General features: G+C 42.0%; 1 protein-coding gene across 14 annotated transcripts in view; it reads left to right on the top strand.

Annotated features, from left to right (window-relative positions):
• rdgA (retinal degeneration A) overlaps positions 1-24,481 on the top strand; it is a 423,680-nt gene that overhangs the window by 398,560 nt on the left and 639 nt on the right. For 6 of the 14 annotated variants that reach the window (XM_070122258.1, XM_070122257.1, XM_070122254.1 and 3 more), the window contains 8 exons: positions 664-754; positions 11,750-11,894; positions 15,549-15,731; positions 17,094-17,135; positions 18,885-18,948; positions 19,223-19,380; positions 19,591-19,754; positions 22,244-24,481. The exon at positions 22,244-24,481 is cut by the window's right edge and continues 639 nt beyond it. In XM_070122258.1, coding sequence (XP_069978359.1) covers positions 664-754; positions 11,750-11,894; positions 15,549-15,731; positions 17,094-17,135; positions 18,885-18,948; positions 19,223-19,380; positions 19,591-19,754; positions 22,244-22,296 — 900 coding nt within the window. In that variant the 3' untranslated portion in view covers positions 22,297-24,481. Of the gene's footprint in view, positions 1-663; positions 755-11,749; positions 11,895-15,548; positions 15,732-17,093; positions 17,136-18,884; positions 18,949-19,222; positions 19,381-19,590; positions 19,755-20,747; positions 20,848-22,243 lie in introns of all 14 variants that reach the window. The other 8 variants (XM_070122261.1, XM_070122256.1, XM_070122253.1 and 5 more) reach the window with 4 other exon arrangements.

Raw genomic sequence — 24,481 nt, 5'->3', positions numbered from 1 at the left:
CTATCTCTCTCTCTCTCCCTCTATCTATCTCTCTCTCTCTCCCTCTATCTCTCTCTCTCTTTCTCCTTCTCTCTCTCTCTTTCTCCCTCCCTCTCTCTCTTCCCTCTCTCAGTGTGTGCCTGCGTGTCTGCGTATCTGTATGTGTCTGTGTTTGCGTGTATGGTCGTTCGTATCCATCTTGTCCATCATTTACAACGACAGCAATACATCCGGGAACAGAGAGCAATCGTACACACTAGGAAAGGAGACCACGCCAATTCCCTCTTTCTTTCTATCCTCCTTTGCTTCTCTCTGTCTCCCCTTTTATATTTATGCAAGACCAGGAGAAGAAGTATAATAATCTTCATACTTTTTTAAATTACTATTTCATTTAAGAGGACGATTTTTTTTAGATGTTCACATTAATCACCTTTATCTTATCTCCTCTTCCTCTCCTCTTTCGCAGGTCTTTAGTCATCATCTTCCCCTATCCTCCTTATTCCCTGTTTGGTTTATATACTATTTTTTAAAGAAGAATTTGCGATTCACGGTAAACACTTTATTTTATTTTCCTCTGTCACAGTAATCCTCCCTATGTCTCCCCCTTTTTATTACTACTTTTTTAAAGCAGAATTAACGGTTTTCATGCAAATCACATTTATTTCATCCCCTCCTCTTTCGCAGGTCCGCAAGCACATTAACCGGATGATGGAGGAGACAGCGAACAAGGGACGATCCACCAGGCCGTTGTCGGAGAATTGGTGCTTCCTCGACTGTGAGTATCGTTAGCGTCGTTGGGGGCTGTGGTGAAGGGGTGGTGGGGATTGGTGGGGATTGGGAGGAGGCGGGATTGTTTAGGATTGAGGGTTTGAAGTGTTTTTTCCCCTTATTTTGAGGTGTTGGAGAATCCTCGGGGAAATGGTTTGCTTTTGTTTTTTTTTTTTTTTTTTTTTTTTTTTTTTTTTTGGGGGGGGGGGGGTAATTGGCGGGTAGAAGAGCATTCACAGGTCATTTCCCGATAGTTAAGGATATTCAGATTCAGGCAATTTAACCACTTGGCAGTTACATAGTTATAATCTGCAGAGATACAATGGATTGGCTAGACCTTTGAGAGCTGAGTAGAGTACTCTTGAACGAGTCCCTAGGTGAATTAAGAAGACCACATGTTAGTGATATATATAAGTGAAAATAGTTATAGACATTGGTTTGAAGTGTATAACAGGGGCATAAGTATTAATTTAAGTAAATGATAAAAACGTAGAATAAATGACAAAGTTACAAACAGCGTAGTTATTACTTGTTCATTATGAGGGGTTCAAGGTGCATTGCATTGAAACAACGGATGAGATACGTTTGCAAGCCTAGTTTGTTAAAGCGTGGTACATACATACATACATAAATATCCTCATAAAAAGAGTACATAAATATCCTCATAAAAAGAGTACATAAGTATAATCATAGAAAGAGTACATAAGTATAATCATAGAAAGAGTACATAAATATCCTCATAAAGAGTGCATAAATATCCTCACAAAGAGAGTACATAAATATCCTCATAAAAAGAGAGAGAAAATCACAGATATAAATTATATCAAATATTTCATATAGTATTTGGGAGACCAATTTTTTTTTGGGGGGGCGCTAGGTAGGGAGGGAGGGTTTTCACATAGTTATTACTGGATAGATTAGTGTCCTTTTTATATAAGATGTTAGGGTATTTCTCTGCGTTTTGGATTAATTTTGCCTTTATCTTTGACAAATTATTCACTGATTAAAATGTCGTATTTATTGATTCACTGATTTTATTCGTTTAGTTTGTTTTTGTTATTCCAATGCGTTATTTTCTGAAGGTTTTCTTCTATTTCGTTTTGTTTTACCAGCTGCATCCTGTGATTAGTTTTCTTGTAGTTTTGTTTAAATAATCTTCAATGGGAGTATGATGATTATAGCCACGTTTTTATTACTTACATTTATGCTGATGTGGCAATTTTGTCTTTCGAATCTTTTAATCTTTTCCAATCAGTGTCACGGCTGCAGATTTGTAGAGTGACGTCATATGTGTGTTTATTGTGTCTTCAGTAAAAAAAATAATAAATTAATTAATTAATAAATAGATGAATGATGAAGGTTATCCATCGGTCAAAACGAAGAAGAGGGAGTCACGTCAGCGCGTATCTCTCATGTGATTATCGTTGTTGTGTCTATTTATCTATTTGTCTGTCTCTCATTCTACCTACATATATATTTTTCCTGTTTCCCTCAGTGTATTTATTTATCATTTTAATTATTATTGTTATAATTATATATATATATATATATATATATATATATATATATATACACACATATATATACACCCCTTTCACCCTTACATTTCTCTTCTTCTCGTCTCCCGTTCCTCCTTTCCCCTTTTTCTTCTCCATTCCAGCCCTCCCTCTCTTCTCTCTTCTATTTTTTCGTCTCTGCCCTTTCCCTTCCTCCCCTTTTCTCCTGCCTTCCTGTTTTCTTTCTTTTCCCTTCCTCCCGCTCCCCAACCCTCTTCCCTTCTTCTCTCACCCCTCCTCTCCACACTCCCTGCCCCCTCCTCCTTCTCCCTTCCATTCCCTTCCCTTCCCTTCCCATTCCCTTCCCTTCCCTTCCTTCCTTTCCCTTCCCTTCCCTCCCCCTCCTCTCTCCCCCCTCCTCATCTCTCCCCTCTGCCCCCTTCCCCCCTCCCATCTCCCCTACCCTTCCCTCCCATCTCACCCTCTGCCGATTCCCCTCCCCCATCTCCTCTGTTCTTCCCCTCCTTATCTCCTCTACCCTTCCCTCCCCTCCCATCTCCCCCTCTGCCCTTCCCCCTCCCATCTCCCCCTCTACCCTTCCCCCTCCCATCTCCCCCTCCCCTCCTCTCTCGCTACGCGCAGCTAAGCAGATTACCGCTCTAATGGTTTAGCGATTTTCCGAAGTTTCGAGCGGATTTGGGAGGGGGGGGGTGAGGGGCGGATCCTAACTTATTTTCTCTATATACTCGACTTGATGGAGTTTATAAATATCGCGATTATACACCGGGTACAACACGTGGCTACGCAGGATGCAGAATTAAAAGCGTTTCGGCAGAAAGCCAGGGAGATTGGCCATAATTCCGGATAAGCACCGGTGTATTGAATTGTTTGTTTTGTTTGTCAGTTGTCTGAGGTGTTTACGACACGTTCATATATTTACACGTGATAACTGTAGAGCGAAGTGGCTGAAGAAAGCGTCCACCCTTGGAGGTAAATGGTCGAATTATACGTCACAGGACATTAACGGTTTCATTTACATAAATTATAAAGATGATATGACCAAGAAAAAGAGAGAGAGAGAAGAAGAAGAAGAAAAAAAGAGATATTTATGATCCAGGTTATGAAGACTCATGAACATGACTTAGACCCTATCATGCTGTCAACTTTGCAACGGGCAACGAAACAACACCGATAAAAACTATTCAAACTTCCACTGCATGTCGAATTGCCAATCCCGGCTAGTGTTGCTGGTTCGGCAATTTTTCCGAATTGTTTCCTTATCTCTCTTTTCTCTTTGAGACGAATGAAATGGCTCGAATCATTTGTGTTTTTTGTTACCTTTTGGAGCCCGGGAGTCTGAAGGCAAGATAATTTATCATGCTGGCGAAGGGTAATGTTTTCCAGTCTCCTAAATTCCGAAGAAACTCTATAATGTGACTGGATTAATGCCTCAGTCAAGTAAGTTCTGCTTTAAAATGGCGCTGTATACATGTTTATTTATTTTCCTTTTTTTTAGCATGGAGCCTTCGACGTCGTAGTTCTTGTCAATGGGCGTCGTTGGCTTGTTCTTTGAAAGATAATATCAGACATGAGAGTCGAAACTTTTAAGACTTACTGCTAAGCCGACGCATAAAAATGCAAACTTATGGAAATTTAACCTGATTATCTCCTCCTTGCCAACTCATAACCGTTTTTTCCCGCGAAATGAATTGGGTTATGTCGTAAAATAATTCACGCCGGATGCTGCCTTCATTCCCGCCAAAAATTGAGGTCGGCGCCATCGGGTACTTTGTCTTCCGAGCACTGTGATTGGCCGACGTTGATTACGGATCTTAAGTAGCCAATCAGCTACTGGGATTAGCCTCCCCCCCCCTTATTACCCAACCCTATCTCCTTTACCTTATTGATTCCTCCATTCCCATCCCTTCCCCCTGACCCACGCTTCTTATAAGATACTTCATCCTCCAGATAACCTACTTCATGGCACAGAAAACTCGCCCTTAAGGAACTGGTATCTTAAGAACGAGAGTTGCATCCGCGACGGAATTCAGAAATGGCAGACATGATCTATCGAAATGCAGGATGGTGGGCGGGGTCGATAGATGGGGTTAGGGTGGAGTGTAGGGGAGTATGGGTTATGGGAGTGGTATGGGGGGAAGGGGGAGGTATTAACATGGGGATATGAGAGAGGGAAGGAGAGAGAGAGAGAGAGATGAAATGAGATGAAATGAGATGAGAGAGAGAGAGTTAGAGTATTTGAGAGAGAGAGAGAGAGAGGAGGGGGGGAGTAGGGTTTGATGACGTGGGTAGGTTATGGGTAAATGGGTATGGATGGGGTATGATAGTGTGGACGAGGGGAAGGGGGGAGAAATAGAGCTAAAATCTCTTCAAAACCGAACAAACCTAGGTTAGTTACGTTACTTATTAGAAATACAGATATTGCACGTCAATAGAACCTGCAAATTAACAAATAAATTAATTAAATAAACAGATATAACATAAGCTAGATAAAAAAAAACGTTTATGGAGAAACGATGATGCTTATTAAGTCTACTTTTCTCTTCTCGTCTTAATTTTGCCTTTTTTCTCCTTCCTTAAATGGATTCAAAGGAATTTTGATTTTATTTAAAGATTATTTTGAAATTCTGCTTGGTTATATCACGCAAAAAAATCAGATGCTTTTGAATACATGAATGATGAATACAGTTTTATAAATCGAAAATGCGTACCCATTGATAGGCGTTTTTAGGAATCTTTCTATTCCATATTCTTTTTTTTTCTCTCTCCATTTTTTCCCTCGCCGTCCATCCGTCATTTCATAAATCAATGTTAGGTCGTCCATCTAGGTCTGTCTGGTCATGATTTATAGCAGTAATAAAGGGAGAGGACGAAAAGTTCTCTTCGATGGCGATAGACTTTCCCCGCGCTGTGGCTTCGAGGGTGGGTGGGTGGGGGAGGTGGGGGGGGGCAGATTCTACGCTTTCCTTTTTCTTTCTCGTTTTTGTTGTTGTTGTTTCTCGGTGTCAGAGTTTTTTTTCTGTCTCTCGCTGTCTATTCCGGTCTGGTTTGGTTTCTCTCTGTATGTCTCTCTCTCTCTCTCTCTCTCTCTCTCTCTCTCTCTCTCTCTCTCTCTCTCTCTCTCTCTCTCCCTCCCTCCTTCTCCTCTCCCTCTCCCTCTCCCTCTCCCTCCCTCCTCCTCCTCCCTCCTCCCTCCCTCCTAGGTCCTTTTTTGTCCCTTTTCCTCTCCCTTTCCCACTTTTCCTTCTCCCTCTCCCTCTTCCTCGCTCCCTTTCGCCATCTCTCCCAGTCCATCAACTTTGTCTTTTTAGAAACCATAAACGTAGAAATGTACTGTTTATCACCGCGAGACGATCATGTAGTCTTCTAAAGTTTGTTTAGGAGAAGTGGAAGTAGATTGACGAGGCGCGAAACACGAGGACGAAAACAGGGCAGACGCGAAAAAATAGGTTAATTTCTTTTTTTCTCTCTTTCTCTCCTTTCTCTCTTTCTCTTTCTCTCTTTCTTGTTCTCTTTCTTTCTCTCTTTCTTTTTTTCTCTTCTTCTTTCTTTCTCTTTCTTTCTTTATTTCTTTCTTTCTCTCTCTCTCTCTCTCTCTCTCTCTCTCTCTCTCTCTCTCTCTCTCTCTCTCTCTTTCTTTTTCTCTTTTTCTCTCCCTCTCTCTCTATCTCTCTATCTCTATCTCTATCTCATCTCTATCTCTCTCTCTCTCTCTCTCTCTTTCTCTCTCTCTCTCTCTCTCTCACTCTCTCTCTCTCTCTCTCTCTCTCTCTCTCTCTTTCTCTCTCTCTCTTTCTCTCTTCTCCCTCTCTCTCTCTTTTCTCTCTCTCTCTCTCTCTCTCTCTCTCTCTCTCTCTCTCTCTCTCTCTCTCTCTCTCTCTCTCTCTCTCCCTCTCCCTCTCTCCCTCTCCCTCTCCCTCTCCCTCTCTCCTCTCTCTCCTCTCCCTCTCTCCCTCTCTCCCTCTCCCTCTCCCTCCCTCCCTCCCTCCCTCCCTCCCTCCTATCCTTGTCCCTTTTCCTCTCCCTTTCCCACTTTTCCTTCTCCTTCTCCCTCTCCCTCTTCCTCGCTCCCTTTCGCCATCTCTCCCAGTCCATCAACTTTGTCTTTTTAGAAACCATAAACTTAGAAATGTACTGTTTATCACCGCGAGACGATCATGTAGTCTTCTCAAGTTTGTTTAGGAGAAGTGGAAGTAGATTGACGAGTCGCGAAACACGAGGACGAAAATAGGGCAGACGCGAAAAAATAGGTTAATTTCTTTCTCTCTTTCTTTCTCTCTTTCTTTCTTTCTCTCTTTCTTTCTCTTTTTCTCTCTCTCTTTCTCTCTCTTTCTTTCTCTCTTTCTCTGTCTCTCTCTCTCTCTCTCTCTCTCTCTCTCTCTCTCTCTCTCTCTCTCTCTCTCTCTCTCTCTCTCTCTCTCTCTCTCTCTCTCTCTCTCTCTCTCTCTTTCTTTCTTTATGCGCCGTTGTCCATTGGAAGTTGTGCCATTTTTGTCTCGCTGGAACAAAATAAATGCGGATTGCAGGTTGTGATTTTTTCTATCATGGAATTGCATACAAGCTTCAGGGGAAAAATGGTAATGCAGTGATGCCAAACATAGTCGCACAACCTTTCGCTTATTACTTATTTACATCTTTCAAAGCCATTTCTCCCCATCCTCAATAAATACTTGATAAATAATCCTAAAAAGTATTATTGAACATTTTAAAACTTTCCTCATCTTGCATTTTTTTCACTCTCTCTCTTCTCTCTTTTCTTTTTTTTAAATCTCGATTCCCGCACTCGGCATTCCAGAACTTTCTCCGGGACTGAATGATTTTACTCTCTTGTTCTTAAATGTGCATATATTCGTTACCCACTTTGAGATTCATTCCGCCCCAGCTGTTGCGCCTTCGATACATGTAACTCAATTTACTGCTGCATATCACAGACATATTAATCATGATGGAAAAAAACCGTTATTACTCCCGGATGAATCTTAGCTTTGAAATCTGAACACTCGTCAGTATGAGATTTAGCGGGAACTGCGATCGTCTTTTTCTTTGTTTCTTTCTTTATTTATTTTTTTCTTTATTTTTTTTGCGTGGTTTTCGAAGTCTGTCGACCGCAGTGTAGATAACCTCTCTCTCTCTCTTTCTCTCTCTCTCTCTCTCTCTCTCTCTCTCTCTCTCTCTCTCTCTCTCTCTCTCTCTCTCTCTCTCTCTCTCTCTCTCCCTCCCTCCCTCCCTCCCCTCCCTCCTCCTCCCTCCCTCCCTCCCTCCCTCCCTCCCTCCCTCTCTCTCTCTCGCTCTCTCTCGCTCTCTCTCGCTCTCTCTCTTTCGCTCTCTCTCCCTCTCTCTTTCCTCTCTCACTCTTTCCTCTCTCTCTCTCTCTCGCTCTCTCGTTTTTTCTTTTATTCCAGGAAATGTTTCCGCCTCTTCATTTTGAGATCATTTTTTCCATTCCATTTTTCCTCTTTTCTTTCGCCCTTTGTATATGTATTTTTGTATCTCTCTCTTTTTAGCCTGTGAGTTAATTGCTTTTCTGCTCTAATCCCTTCTCGAATGCATTAAATTATTTTGCACAGAGAAATAATAAAATAAAAAAATGGAAACCGTGGCAGCGCTCTCTTCTCCCCTTCCCTCCCCCCCCCCTCTTCCTCTTTCCTCCCTACCTCCCTCTTCTTCTTCTCTTCCTCCGTTTCCTCTCTCTTTCCTCTGTAAGGGCCTTCCTGATTCTCTTCCTACTATATTCCTTCCACTTCTTGTTCTTATTCTTTTTGCTTCTCCTGACCCTTTCTTCCCGCCCCCCCCTTTTTAAAATTGTTCCTTTATGCCTCTCCCCCCTTATTTTTTCCTATTTTGTCTTCTTCGCTACGTCTTCTTTGCCCCCTTTTTTCCTTATCTTATCTTTCCCTTTTCCAGTTTCTCCCTACCTCTCGCCCTCCTCTCCCCTCTCTTCCTGCTACTTCTCTCCTCCTATTTTCATTTGCCTATTCCTCTCTCTATGGCTCCCCTCTCTCTCCATCTCCCTTGCTACTCCCCTTTCCCTCTCCTCTCCTACTTACCCTCCACTCCTGCTCTCGCTTCCCCTTCCCTCTCTCCCTCTTCCTGCTACCTTTCCCTCTACCTATTCCCCTCCCCCTCTCCCCTCCCTATTTCCCCCTTCCCATTCTTCCTCACATCCCTTTTTCCCCTCTCCCTTCCTTCCCTCTCTCCTTCCCCTCTCTCCTCATCTCCCTTTTCCTTCCCCTTCTCCCCTGAATATCCCTACCCTGTTCCCCCTATCCCACCCCTTCCCCTCTCCCCTCCCACCCCCTTCCCCTCTCCCCTCTCCTCTCCTTCCCCTCCCATCCCCCTACCCTTCTCTCGCCTCTCATCCCATAACCTCTCCTCTCCTCTTCCCCACTCATCCCTCCTCCCCTATCCCCCATCCTCCCTGAATCCCTCTCCCTTCTCCTACCCTCTCCCTCTCCTTCCCCCTCTCATCCTCCCCCCTTCCCCCACTCATCCCTCCCCTATCCCCCTCTATCCTCTACCCTCTCCCTTTCTCCTACCCTCTCTCCCCTCCCTTCCCTACCCTCCCTCTCCTCTCATATCCCCTAACCCTCTCTACTCTCCCTCTCATCCCCCCTTTCCTTTTTCCCACCTCATCCCCACTCCTCTCCCCTCCATCCTCCCCTTTCCTCTCCCCTCTCCCTCCCTTCCCCTATCCCCCATCCATCCCTAACCTCTCCCTCCCACTCATCCCCTCTCATCCTCCCCCCTTCCTCCTACCCTCTCCCCTCCCCTTTCCCCTACCCTCTCCCCTCCCTTCCTCTACCCTCTGCCCTCCCTTCCTCTACCCTCCCCTCCCTTCCCCTACCCTCTCCCCCTCCCTTCCCCTCTCATCCTCCCCCCCTTCCCCACTCATCCTTCCCCTTCCCCTCTCACCCCCCCTTCCCCTCCGCAACACAGCCAGACACGAGCGCTGAACCTGCTCGAAAGTCGGCCGTCAGCATGTCTCCTCCTGAAGGATTGTATTTTTCTTTTCTTGTCTTTTTTTGCGGAGTTGGCAACGCTGAAGCGACACCGATCTCTCTCTCTCTCTCTCTCTCTTCAGTGGGATGGGGATGAAGGCTTGTTTGTGGTGGAAGAGAGAGAGAGAGAGAGAGAGAGAGAGAGAGAGAGAGAGACAGAGACAGAGACAGAGACAGAGACAGAAGGAGGGGAAAGAAAGGAGAGAGAGCGAGCGAGTGAGGGAAGGGATTAAAGTACATTACATATATGTGAATGTGTGTATGTGTGTGTGTGTGTGTGTGTGTGTGTGTGTGTGTGTGTGTGTGTGTGTGTGTGTGTGTGTGTGTGTGTGTGTGTGTGTATGGAACACGTCTGTGATGCATTTGCCTGTAGGTTGAGAAAAAATAAGAAATATGAAAATAAACCGACAGATATTCTTTGTTTTTTTGGAGGGAAAGATAAATTTGAAAGAAAGACTTTAGGACATCCAGGTAGAATATTTTTTTCTTTAAATCTTATAAATAAATATTCATTTATACATTAATAGATTGTGTGTGTGAGAGAGAAAGAGAGAGAGTGTCTGTGTATATGTGTGTGTGTGTGTGTATGTGTGAGAGTGTGTGTATGTATGTGTGTGTATGTGCGAGAGAGAGAGAGAGAGAGAGAGAGAGAGATAGAGAGAGAATGTATGTGTGTGTGCGCGCTTATGTGAGAGAGAGAGAGAGTATGTATGTTTATGTGTGTGTGTGTGTGTGTATGTGTGTGTGTGTGTGTGTGTGTGATTACAAGCACTGATGCATCGCCCGCGGGTGAAGACGAGAACAGCCCTTGCATAGGCCTACAAAGAACTCCAACAGCGTGGCCGGAGGTGACGGCTTCGTCTTTCTGCAAGAGGCTTCACCCCCCCCCCCCCACCCCACCCTTAGATGTTTTGGGTTTTTCTTTCCTTTTCTCTCTCCGGTTCTTTTCACTTCCTTTCCCACTCTCTTTGCCTCTCTTTTTTTCCTTTTCAATCTCCTTCTTTTTTCCTCCTTTCCCTCTTCTCTCCCCTCTCTATATCCTCTTCTTCTCCCTCTCTTCCTTCTTCTTATCCCCCCCCCCTGCCTTTCTCTCTTCCGTCTTCTTCCCCCCCTGTCTCTCCCCTCCTACCCCCCCTGCCTTTCCCCTCCTACCCCCCCTTCTGTGTCTCCCCCACTCTCTCTCTCTGTGCTTCATCTTCAGCACCTCCCCCTCCTGTTACCCCCTTCCTGGGCTCCCCCCTCCACGTCCTTTGCACCTTCCTTTGACCCCCCACCCACACCCCTTCCAGTACCCCCCCCCTCCTTTGCTCCACTCCCCCACCCACACCCCATCCAGTAAAAAACCCTCCCCCACCCCTTCCAGTACCCCCCTCCCCCCCTCCCCCTCCCCCTCCTGCGCCTCCTACACCAACAGCTCCTCCTTGAAGGGCATTTTCTGGAAGGATGCCAGAGCGAGGGCGTCTCCTGCCCTGAAGGAGCGGCCCTCGGCATTTTCTGTTCTTTCGCTTTCATTTCTTCTCTTTCTCTTCTTCTCTTTCTTTTTCGTTTCTCTTTTGATATCAGGTCTGCTCGCGCTCTCTCTCTCTCTCTCTCTCTCTCTCTCTCTCTCTCTCTCTCTCTCTCTCTCTCTCTCTCTCTCTCTCTCTCTCTCTCTCTCTCTCTCTCTCTCTCTCTCTTTCTTCTACTTCTACATTCGTTTCTTCACTTCTATGTATTACCTATGTTCCTTGTCACTTCCAGCCTCTTTATTTGCATTTTCCTTTTTTTCATTCATTCGCGTCGCCATTATTTGCATATATTCTTCAGTGGTGTGTAAGATTATTTTCGTAATTGTTTAATTTTGTGTTTACTTTTGCGTTTTTTTTTGTTTTGTTTTTTTTGTTTACATATTAATTAATCTATTTATTTTTTGCAATTATGGTTGATTGAAATGATAAAAGTGATAGTTACATCGGCAAAATGGGAGGGAAACTAAAGCGATTACAGGGGGTCCTCGGTTTACGACGGTCGCGACTTACGACGTTTCGTGGATACGACGCTAGGCGTGTTCCGACGCATCAAAATTCGGGTTACGACGCCATCATAGGAAGTTTATTTATTTATTTTATGTAAAAACAAACACACACATACATGCGTATATATATGTATATATATTATATATATATATATGTATATATATACATATATATATATATATATATGTATATATATACATATATATACATATATATAGCGTGCGTGCTTGTGTGTGCGTGTGTAAATTTTACACGCTGTATTTGGTATAATACATTTAGTCAAAAAGACAAACCTGAGGAAACTCCTCGTTGCCGATAATACATAATTCCACGTATCCCTTTCTCTCTCGCAGAGGTAAGTCCTTAAAACACAGAGTATGTTTACCATTGCCTCTTTGGGCCTTGGCACTTGAAAGGCTCGCCGTGCCAATGCCCCGAGAACTGGGCTTGAACTGAGCTTGGCCTTCCGTTCCAGCGTGCACGGCGGAGAGGTTCTTCCGCATCGACCGTGCCCAGGAGCACCTGCACTACGTCACCGACATCTGCACGGAGGACCTGTACGTGTTGGACCCCGAGCTCACCGACCCCACCTGCGTGGGCGGCGTCAGAGGGGACGTAAGGTGAGCGATCTGGCCCGGCTGGGAGGCGTGGGCGGGGCACGGGAGGGGGTTGGGGAAGATGTTGCGGGGGCGGGGGTAGGAAGCGAAGGGAGGGCTTTGGAGGGTTTGAGTGAGAGTGAGGGAGCTGAGGAGGAGGAGGAGAGGGCGAGAGAGCAGCCGGGCTGAGCGTGAGGGACGTAGGGAGGCAGCCAGCAACACCCGGAACGTCGGCCATAGTGGACTGTGGCATCTCCCGGAGCCTGGCCCTGGCCCGTGTGACGCCGGCCGGGGTCAGGCTGAGGGCCATGTACATACCAGAACTCACATCTCCTGTAGAACCTTACATGTCCTTTTTTGTATGTATACACGTTCCACACTCAAACTCACAAGCATGACCAGACCTTTCCTGGACTCTCCGTTGCGCCTGTGCGTCCAACGCGCGCGTGTCCGCGCTTGGAGGCATACGTGCACCACACACTTGGCGTCCACACCCGATACATGTCGAAATGCCAATCAGAGCCCACAGAATTATCCCGCACGCACACCAAAAAGTAAGTGTCAGACGTACTAATCAAAGCCCCCCCCCCCCCTCACCAAAAAAGAGGTGACACACCGCCTGACGCACTCGGGGCACTTGGCCGCGGGAGTGCCACCTTTTCACACTGGCGCCGTTCCGCCCAAACCCTCTTGGTGACGAACTCGTCCTCTCGGTTTGCTTGCCACCGCGCTGTGTCGGTTTAGTTGAACCAAGGTGAGTCTTAGCTTGCTAGATCGACTAGTTTGCATGCTCTATTTCCAAGAACATATATATTTTTTCACGGTACTCTAGTGAATGTGATTTTACTCCTGCAAGGCTTAGAAGAATGTACATCTGTAATTGCAGTATTGTTTTTTTTAACGATAACTCCATACCCCCCAGTTGTGTTTTGATGCATTTACTCTCCAGATTTCCTTTTATATTTGTGGTAATCTTATCTTGTCTAGAGATTTTTTATCCGAGACCTTCCTTCCGCAGAACTTCGATTAGATCAATCACTTAAGACCTGTTTGGTGAACCCACGACAACTCGTATCTTTTTGACACCCTGTACCTGTGGTGATCAGCCCCGGTCGCCAAGCGCCTTTGACACGCCCACGAAACACGCACGCACACGCTCGCACAAAACACGCAAACACGCACATACTTACACGAAACGCACTTAAGCACGCACACACATGCACGAAACACAAATGACACACACAAAACACACGCAAATACGCACGTACACGCTCGAACAAAACACGCACACACATACTCACACAAAACACACGCAAATACGCACACACATACACAAAGCACACATAAACACACACACATATTCATGCTAGCACGCTCACACATACTCACACAAGCACACACAGAGTCGCACACGCAAACACGCACACACGTACTCACACAAAACACGCACACACATACTAACACTGAACACACGCAAACATGTTGTACACACATACACAACGCACACGCACACACATACACAACGCACACGCACATACATACACAACGCACACGCACACACATACACAACGCACACGCACACACATACACAACGCACACGCACACACATTTACAACGCACACGCACACACATACACAACGCACACGCACACACATACACAACGCACACGCACACACATACACAACGCACACGCACACACATACACAACGCACACGCACACACATACACAACGCACACGCATACACATACACAACGCACACGCATACACATACACAACGCACACGCACACACAAACACAAACCACACGCAACATGCACACACATACCCGCACAAAACGCACGCAGACACGCACATGCATACTCACACAAAACATATACATACACAAACCACACGCAAGCTCGCACACATACACCGTACACACACAAACACGCACACACACAGACAAAACGCGCAAATACGCACACCCATACTCACAGAAAACACACGCACACATACTCACACAAAACACACGCAAACACACCCACACATACACAAAACTTACGTAAACACGCACACACATACTCACACAAAGCACACGAAAACACGCACACAAAACACACGCAAACACACACACACACACACACACACACACACACACACACACACACACACACACACACACACACACACACACACACACACACACACACACACACACACACACACAGAGCTAAATGCAGCAATAAGCTTACCAAGGCTACAGCTGTGTACTGCTGTCCACTATCTGCTTTATTTTTTGTGATTAATTCATTATTTCACCCCCATGAGAACTGTAATATATCGGGTGTGAACATTCTTTCATTTTTGTTTATTTATGATTATTATTTTTTTTTACAATTTTTGGTTACTTTATAATTCGTGTTTGGGAAAAGTAGTGCATAGTTATTATATGGGAACTCCACAAGCGCTCTGTGATAGATTTTAGAGATAATTGATAAATGAAATCTGTCTGTACTTTTTATCTTCTTTTTTTGTTATTTCACATTTAGTTAAGCATAGCAGGACGGTATTCAGTAGAGTTCATAAGGATAAAGAACACCATGATGGGAGTTTTGCTATCAAAAATTTATAAAAATTGTTAATCAAAAAGATACATCTACTAGCTCATCAGGAGGATTCCTCTAAATCCGTTTTTACTAATCAAAATTTCTTCAACAAACCACGGACAATATAACTTTCACTTGATCAAAAACACCTTTATTCAATACACCGGAAAAGGTTCTTTATTCATGGTGATTATGGACATCCAGGCCAATATTATATAAGCGAATACTTATGTATTCTTGGCAACTGCAGTCCTTTAAACTCAATTCGCTGATTTTCGTGCTATGGATGGCGTAGAGCATTCAAGGTATACTGTGTATATATACACCTTTCTTCTAGCGTGAATACCATGGTATTCCAAGCAGCTGTGTGTGTTTTGATGTTCACAGTAACTAAATCATTGCTGTTATGACTGGTAACTAGACAGCCATATGCCCATGGTATCTTTCAGAAGCCTGAACACCAGGCAGACAGTCCTTCACATATACACTCGGGTGTCCATGGTAACTGTAGCTTCAGATAACTTGGTCATAACAGATATCCTAGAGTCCCTTTAGAATCCCAGATCTTCATAAAGGATTTCAAGAAAGTTGTGCTTAGTCTGCTCTCCTTGTCATCTGGATTCCACCCCGATGCTTTTGACTTGCGCACGGTTTCAGGCTCTCCCGCCAGATGTGGTCATTCACTTTTGCTAGTAACTTGAGCCGTTTCCTCATGTTCCTGTTGGCGTTCCTCTTTAGGATATGATTTTCTCCAACATAAAACCTCACAGAGCACATCCAAATGGCCTTGGTTACTCCTGGTTACCATGAACACCTTAAACTTTCATAGGTACTATGTATACTTTGGTATTCCTTGTAACTAATGGTACTTTGACACCAAAGACCGTTATTTCCTGGTTATTTTTAGTGTTCCAAGATGATAGCTCAATTACCGATTTCCAAAATATTACATCAGATTATTGGCAGTTTTCCTGTAATCGTGATTCCAAAGTAACTTTGGTGCCCAAGTAAATGTAAGGCCCTAGTAATGGTACCCTGGTAATCCTGGTACCCTGGTAACTATGGTATTCCTGGTAACGGCTGGGTCTCACAGCGTGGACAACGACCTAGACCATAGCGAGAGGATGGCCATGGTAAGCGACAGTGACTCTGGCGTGGGCGGCACTGACCTCGACCAGCGAAACCCCCCCGCCTCCACCTTCACCATCAGCCACGACTCCCTCGACAACGAGGAGGATGAGGCCCAGGGGTCCACGGACACCCGGGATAATATCAGGTAAACCCGCTCACCCGGCCGGCGCGCGTGGAGGCACCAGACGGTCACACTCACTGCAAGGATCACTTTGTACCTCAGATCAGGCCGAGCGAAGGCAGAGGGGAGATAACACAAGGGGGTTGCGGGGCTGTAGCGTTCACTCTGTTGACTTATTTCTCCTCGTTTTCTACTTCTGTACAAAGTTGTGATCTTTCTTACTAATCTTATGACCTGAAGCTGTCAGTGTTCCTTTTTATTATTATTTTAACTCAGTCAAGTAGAGATATTTGCAGAAAACAATAGAAAATTAAACTTACTACTTTAGCTTTCACAATGTATGACTAGTGTAGTTTGTGAATGCGACGAGCCGTCAGCTCCCTCCACGTGGCCGGTATTATGTAGAAAGATTAGCTGCTTGGGGGCACGAGGTCTGGCGAGTCTCCTGCTGTGGCTGATATGACTGCTGCTGTTGCTGCTCTTGGTGTTGGTTCCATTGGTGCTGACGAAGGTGTTACCATACACTAAACTGCTGATAAAGAACCCTCGCAGCTACCATCTGCCGTAGGCCTGTTACGGGTGTTCCTCATGGTGGACGCTGGTCACCCAGTTTACCATTAAAAGCAAAATGCTCATAGGAAGGATTTTTTCAGTGCATATTTTTCGGGTAATATGTTGATAACATTATTTTGTGTTTTATTATTTTGCTTCTTTTTTATACTTTCTTATAATCATTCTATTATACGGCACATGCCCCGTGTATGTCACCCTTTGCATTAACAATTTCCTTCTCACAAGAGATCCCAACCTTCACTCCCTTTAACTGAAAAATATGACGGTATCCTGTTTGATCCACAAAACGGTACACAAGTGACTGCAATTTCCTCGTGTGCACATCTATTGATATTTTAGCTTCTTGCATGTGTTTGATTATTTATTGTCAGAGCAATAGTCGGAGATGGAAAGACAACATGGAAGCAGGTACCTGTTATATTATTAAGTGGGCATGCAGAAGTTAACATTAATACTTCCCAGCTTTTATCCAAGCATTGTATGCTGTTGCTCAAAGCTTCTACAGCATTTTGAAAATGAAAAAAGTATATTTAAAAAAAAATCTCAATAAATCTAACCCTTTGACTGTCATTTGAAGTGGTGGATTCTTTATTTCCATATATATAGTCTATATATATATGCGTGTGTGTCTATATATGTAAATATTCTCGCTAATATATGACATGTTTTATATGAAATAATCTCAATAAGTGACATCATAGGTGTCCTTAGAGTTTTTAGACTTCTAGAAGTTCATTTGTTGACATCTTTCCTTTCCCTTTTTGGCATCTTGTGGACTTGATCTGACGTGAATGAAACATGTTGATCAAACAGCCTGCATGAGCGTGTCTTTGGACCAGAATACTTCCCTCCCAGGTATATTCCCTCGGTAGTGTCTTATTTCGTGGGGATTCTTCTAGTGCTCGTCCTGTTCTTCGTCTTCTTTCTTTTTCTTATTCTTATTCTTCGTCATTTTCCCCTTCTTATTCTTATTCTCCACCTTTTCTTTCTTTGTCCTCATTGTTGCAATCATCTTTTATGACTTCTAGTTCCTTCACATTTTGCTTTGTTCATGTACTTCTTCTTCTTCTCATTTTTTCTTTGTTTTTCTTCCCCAGATACTTTTTTCAGGCCTTTTTTCTTTGACATTTCAACTAACACTACTTTGAATATGTGTTTGTAGTTAGTACACATATTTTTTGCTCATTTCTTCATCTCTAAGTTTTTGTTTTTGTCTTGTGTGTACATATCTAGTAGTGGAGTAATTTGTACATCCATTTTTCACCTTCATCTTCATTTTACAGCAGTTCTTAATCGGCTAGAAAAATTCATTAATGCTGGGTCTGGTCACGTTATATAGTATGTCTGTATGCAAGTGTAAATATATACATGTTCATACACATTTGCCTATTTCGCGTGCACGTGACACTTTAGGATTTTTATGCGAGTATATGAGTGCATGCTGGGTATTACAGGTTTATATAGTGTGTATGCATTTACTTCTCAGCATTTGTTTTAGGGTTGAATTGTATATACAAGTGTATGTACAGAGTGTGTGTGTGTGTGTTTGTGTGTTTGTGTGTGCATTTGTGTGTTTCTGTCTGTCTGGCTGTCAAGAACCTTGCCTTTACTCATGTGTCTCTTGAGATATAGCAATAGATTCTCCCTTTTGCAAACATGCATAAACTAACCAGAGTATATAACATTACTTAAAACTAAAATGGTTGGATTTATTGAGTAACATATCATCCCTATGAATAATTTCAGACCTTTAAATATATATAATATTTGGACTATATATGTACATTGTGATTTTATTTGCCATTGTGTGCATGTGTGCATACAGCTGTCTGTTTTGCTAATGCTTAATATGTTTCAATTTATGCATGTGTAAAAATGGATACGTATATGTTTCTGTGTACATAAGAATAAATTATATGTCGGGTTATATTGAATATAAGTGTGTGTGTGTTTGTGTTTGTGTGCGCACGCGTGCCTGCTTGTGCATATGCGTGTGCACATAAGGATGAGTGTGTGTGTGTGCGTACATTCACATTGGCATGTCTGGCTCTTTGTTTGTTTCTCTACCTGTCTATGTTTATTCATGCATGCATATGTGTGAGGTTAGTTATATATCTGTGTCTTTACAAGAATGTGTGTGTGTGTGTGCGTGTGTGTTGTCTGTGTTGTGTGTGTGTTTGCACTTGCTTGCCTATGGGCCTGTGTGTACTTGTGTATGCACCAGTGAATCTTATCTGACACAATTTTCAGATAAGAATCAATCTCATAAATTCATTTGTTACTAGTTTGAAGCTAGTGAGTCTAATAAGGTGTTCATATCCCATGTCATTATTTTTAGCTGATTCTAATTCCCACTAATTCATTAGCTTACTCACCGCACCCAAAAGACTCTTCCTTGTGCTTTTTCTGGTATCACACTACTCTACAAGAAATATTTCCTGTGGATAGATAATATTTTCAAGTGCAGATCATAGTGCTTTTTTCAAATTTGCCAGGTCTTGAATCATGAGACTGTAAATCAAATTACAATTTTTATTTGGTGCAAATACCAGTAACCTTTCACATAAGGTACATAATCCTAACCTACTCATCCTTCTTCCTCAGCCACCTGCTTGAGAAGAACTCTGATGGAATCATAAAGGCAGCCAAGCAAGGAGACTTGAAAATGGTGTGTAGTTCAGTCTTTTAATAGATGATCCATAATTAATATCACTGATTTGATGAGATGATATTTATTTCAGCTTTTACATCACCAGTCAGTTATATTGTAATGATTCTTTTGATTGCCAACCTGTTTGCCAAAGACAAACATATACTTAGAAAGCTTTATGATTTGTATAACAGCACATCAATGCTAAATAAGGATGCCCGATAAAGAGCTGGTGCTGAAATATGTATATCAGATTAATTTATAGTTGCTAAACTTCTTCTTTGTATTTCAGTTGAAGGATCTTCATTCGCAAGGTTTCTCACTGCTATCAATTGATGCACATGGCCAGACAGCACTTCACTTTGGCGCTCGTCATGGACACAAAGACATTGTGCGCTATTTGATTGCATCAGCCCCGCCTTCTATCCTTGATATGGTGGACACAGAAAAGTATGTTTGTTTATCACAATTTTATTCAAGTTATAAATAGATTTAGGTTTGATTCGAAGTCATTGACTGTTGGGCCTAAATGGAGATGATTTTGATGAAGCATGCAGATATTTATAACTTACCAAGACATTTTTTGTAGGACGTATGCATGATTGCATCTTATTAAAGTTATTAGTAAATAGTTAAGTAAACCGAGGGTGAACATTTCAGAGGCCAGACAGCACTGCACCAGGCAGCCTCCAACAGGAGACGGACAGTATGTTGCATGCTCGTTGCTGCTGGGGCTTCCCTAACTATCCGGGACCTCCAGGGCAACACACCTCGTGCTCTGGCCCAGCGAGCTGATGACCAAGAACTGGCTGCATATCTGGAGAGTAAGTGCCAGCTCATGGGTCTCGGAGCATCCATGCCTGAGGAAGAGGATCGGTCATCCCTTCCATGTCACGCATCCTATTCCCACTCACTCAGGGGTGCACGTCACCACGCACTCGCTAAAAGACTTCGAGTAGAGAGGCTCATATAGTACACAGTTGTTTTGTTGTAATGCGTGAGGTATTTCTTTTTGACCTCAGAAATATATGGTGAGCTTTTTTATCAAGGCTGGGATGCCATTTAGTTGTATAAAATAAAGCTCATGCTGCTCACAGAGTTGTGTGCACCGTCCTCGTGAAGAGGGTAACCTCAGCCCCACGAGTTATGGATACATTTTGTTAAGGACAAGAGGCCTTTCTAAGTTTATGACACTGTTTGTAGGCAAACATTAAGTGTTGTCTTCCATAAGTGCCCCCCTCCCTTCCCTTAAGCTTCTGTTACTTATGGAAACCATAGTCAGACCTCAGAATATGGAAAAAAAAATTATGACAAGAAAGCAAAAAAAATTTTTGGATCATTTAGGTACTTCCCTATTGCAGGTTCAGTTAACAACCCATGGAAACAGATGTGCATGCTTGTTTCATAACCCTGCCTGCGCACTCTTGGAATGCCAACTTAGCCTTTTGATAAATGCAACTAACATAAGATTATGAATTAAATAATACTCTTGACAAATACCAGGGTGATGAGCCTTCATATGACAAGGCTCTTTCAGATTCTTGAATTTTATCCATTTTGTTAGATGTGTAATAATTATTATAGATTTTGGGTGTTATGCAATAGGAAATATATAGGTGATGACGCAAGGGAAGAATACTTCTCAATATTATTTGTGTATTTAAAACCTTTACCTTTTTTATTCTGAAAGAGATTGTAGATAGTAGCCTAAGACATGCTTTATTTATTAGACACATGAAAAAGGATATATCATTATGTATTCTTAATATTTTTTTCATATATTTCCTGTGGATTCCATTGTTTTATTGTTTTTTCAGGCCAAGAGAAATTCTCTCAACCCAACAATAATAAACTCAATTACGTTGACTAATCTACCAACACAAAAAAAAAGATAATAATAAAAGATAAATAGTAACGGTGGGTGGCACCTGTTTTATCAGGTCCCAGGTTGTTGTACATGGAAGATTGTAGATACAAATCTTAGGTATATTGTCGATGAATCACAAGTTGCACTGCTTCTTTGCCAATTTAGTTCACACGTAAGCTACTTAATTTTAGCAGTATTTACTGTAGTATTAAGTAAAAAGTTTTATATGCACATCCACCCAATTTTTAAAATTGTTTATAAAAAGTACATATTAATATGTTTGTAATTCTATAGTCATTGTGGCATTAGTAACGGACTTTCTTGTACCTGCCAATGATGAAAAACTACAATTTTTATCCTATCAAAGTAGCCTCCTAGATATAAAAGGCTACATAATGATGGATCACTGTGCCATGACAGGTGACTTGAGAGAGTGATAACGTAATTTTTGAAGTTACGCAGTTGTCATTTTAGAGTACGGTAGATGATTCAGAATCCATAGGTAATAACGTATTGAACTAGGCAGATATTTACATTTACCTTTATATATTTTATGGACATATTTACTATATGTAATATTGATAATTAAAATTAACTTGTCATGGTACAGACTTTATTATTCTTGTAAGACAGTGTTTTGGATGGGAATCATTGAGACTCATCAGAGCTTCTGCAGCCAAAAAATCTTTAACATTTGTAGTTAATTAATTTGCCTTAGATTGAAAGGCCTGTCCAAAACATAGAGTGTATTGTGTAGGTAGTGTGTCAACAGAGTGGATTACACATCACCTCGCTGTTTCTTGCACGCTCTATGCCAAGGATTCTGCTCTGGCTCTGTTCTGTACGTATGAACAACACTAAAGTTGCCCTTTTTCCCTTGAAGCATTTTAGACATATACCCGATTCTTGATTTCCTATAGACTTTGGTATTTCTTACACCCATACCACTTGAAATCACCCTACATAGTAGAGATTTTAGTAGATTTAGAGTTTTTTTACATCCATTTAAATCCCATAGAGATGTTCAAATCAGGATTATCATCTCAGAACTTGAAAACGACAGAGTTCACCTTCTTCTTAACCTTTATCCAAGCATGGATTTCAGTAAAGATACAAACAACAAGCTTTACATTTATTTGGAAGACTCATTTATTCCCATGCATGACTTTTTTCTTAGTTAGAAACTGTTCAATATTAGAATATACTTTATAATGTGTGAAAAAGATATTGCTTTCAGTTATAGAAATGGGCTTTACTGCTTATGTCATGATATGCATTCTTTAATTTTTTTTTTTGAATTATGCCACATGCATTCATCATTGCAATTGTACATTCATGTGCTGCTTTTGTTCCTGCTTCAAGTATAAGATAGTGTCTTATTAATGTCAAAGACTATAAAATCACTTCCTCGAAGAGGCTTCTAACTTGATAATCATTCTCTTGCAGGCCAGGAGCAGTTTCAGACAATGGTGCATGAGGATTTGGAGACAACCGTATGATCCAAGCTTAACACAACCTTGGAGCATGAAACCCACCTTCCAGTGAAGTTTGGCATCAGTCAGACTGGATGATCTCATCACACATGTTGATTTCCCCAAACCCACTTGAATCATCAGCTATAATCATAATGAGAAGAAAACCTTTTCAAAGAAAAGTCTGAGTGGATACATAAATTATATATATCTGTGTGTGTGTGTGAGTGTGAGTGTGTGCGCGCGCGTGTGTGTGTATGAGTGTGTGCGCACGTGTGTGTGCGAGTGTGTGCGCGCGTGTTTGCGAGTGTGTGTGTGTGAGTGTGTGTGTGCGAGTGTGTGTGTGCGTTTGTGTGTGTGCGTGTGTGTGTGTGTGTGTGTGTGTGTGTGTGTGTGTGTGTGTGTGTGTGTGTGTGTGTGTGTGTGTGTTTAGTGTGTGTGCGTGTTTTGTGTGTGTGCGTGTTAAATATATATTCATATATATATATTTATATATTTACATATATATTTATCATACACAATTTATACATATATATGTTTACATATTATATATATTTGCATATATGAATGTATATCAGTGGAAACTATACATGTGAACAGTATTTATTTATATATGTTCAAGAGATTAGGAAAACATCTCCAGACTGTGTTTGCCAAGTCTTCATTACTTCATGGAAACGAGTGCAGCATCTTGTTGGTGCTTAGATTACCTGCGATTTGGACTTTCTTACCACTACCAGAGGAAGGTGCTCATATTGTTGTTGTTACCTTGCCTTATGTACCTGTGAAAGACATTAGAAACAATACCTGATGAATTGTGCTTGTGCAGGCATTGTACCTGCATATGTGTATCCATATGATACATCAAAACAATATTCAGAACTAACACAAAACATCAAAGGCAAAAGGTCAAGAAAGTGAATGGCTGTAAGACTGCTCTGCTGCTGGTCTTCCACTGTGAACGACTTTGGACAATGAATGGATGTCGACCTGGTTGCCAACCTAAGTCATTCCAGTCAAATAGTTATTTATGTATGGAATATAGAATATTTAATGTGTCTGTGTACCTTAAAATAAGGATTCTTTGAACTTCATGTGTAGATTTTTTGAAACCCTTTATCTTTAGTCTTTACAGCCACAACCTGCAAATGGTAATGCCCCCCATCATAAGCTTAGTGTCCCAATGTGCTTCAGTCATATGCTATATAGGAAAAAAAAAATCTTTTTTAAGGTTAATATATCTATTTAGATTTCAATAAATTAAATGTATTTATGTTGTTTTCCCACAGTTACTTTTCTTGTATGGCATCAGTAGATAGGTATGTGCAGTTTGGACATATCAGTAATGTAGTAATTGTAGCTTCTTATTTCACCCATAGTATTGGTTTCTCCTGAAAGATCTACTCATATAAGGCAATTTGTTACCCTTATATAAAATTATTGGTCTAGGGTGTATGCAGAATAGCTTGAACTGGACAGGTTTATGGAGAATGAAGGGATTGTTAAAGGCTATTGTTGACGGCTATTAAAAGGTATACTTTCTTATTAGTACTTAAAGACAGTTGCAAATTAGCAACTGAAATTTGAATTGTGGAAAGATGAAGTTAGTTTTGGAAGTTGACATTTATTTGGATGAGGTAGAAAGTGTTAGTCTGAATTATTTGGTGGCGTCTTACGCTGTCTCCCCCCAAAGTGCCAAGTATGAGACTATCGTTCTACTCACCACCATACATTAAGGAGATTCATTAGTGTTTTGCTCGTCCCAGTGCAGTTTCAGGGTTCTGTCTTCGGGCCTCCCAGATGCAGTGCTTTTTGCAGAAAAATGATATGCCATTCCAAGCATATGGAATTTACAGTTTTAACTTAATGGATAGTATCTCTAGTAGTGATGGCAGAAACTTATAAATTCCAGTGAATGCTAAGTGTGAGATTTAGTTGCTGACAAGAAATGGAATTGACAAGAATGTTTCTGCAAGAGAAGTAAAAATACAGTGCACAACATCTGGGCTTCCCAAAGATTAATCCATGTTGGGTATTCACATGAAATTGTGCAGGAAAATTGAGCAAATGAAAATCTTTACCTTAATATAATAATCAAATATACTGGTAAAATAGGTCTTTTTGAATATTAATTTGATTTGCTTACCCTTATGCACTAGTGTTAAAGTATAATCATGAGCCATTGTTGGCAGATGCTAAGTAGTAGTATGAT

The sequence above is a fragment of the Penaeus vannamei genome, chromosome 5 (genome assembly GCF_042767895.1).
Source record: "Penaeus vannamei isolate JL-2024 chromosome 5, ASM4276789v1, whole genome shotgun sequence".
NCBI classification, from domain to species: Eukaryota; Metazoa; Arthropoda; class Malacostraca; order Decapoda; family Penaeidae; genus Penaeus; species Penaeus vannamei.
Note: the sequence above shows the minus strand (reverse complement) of the source record. Positions and strands in the feature narration are given on the sequence as shown.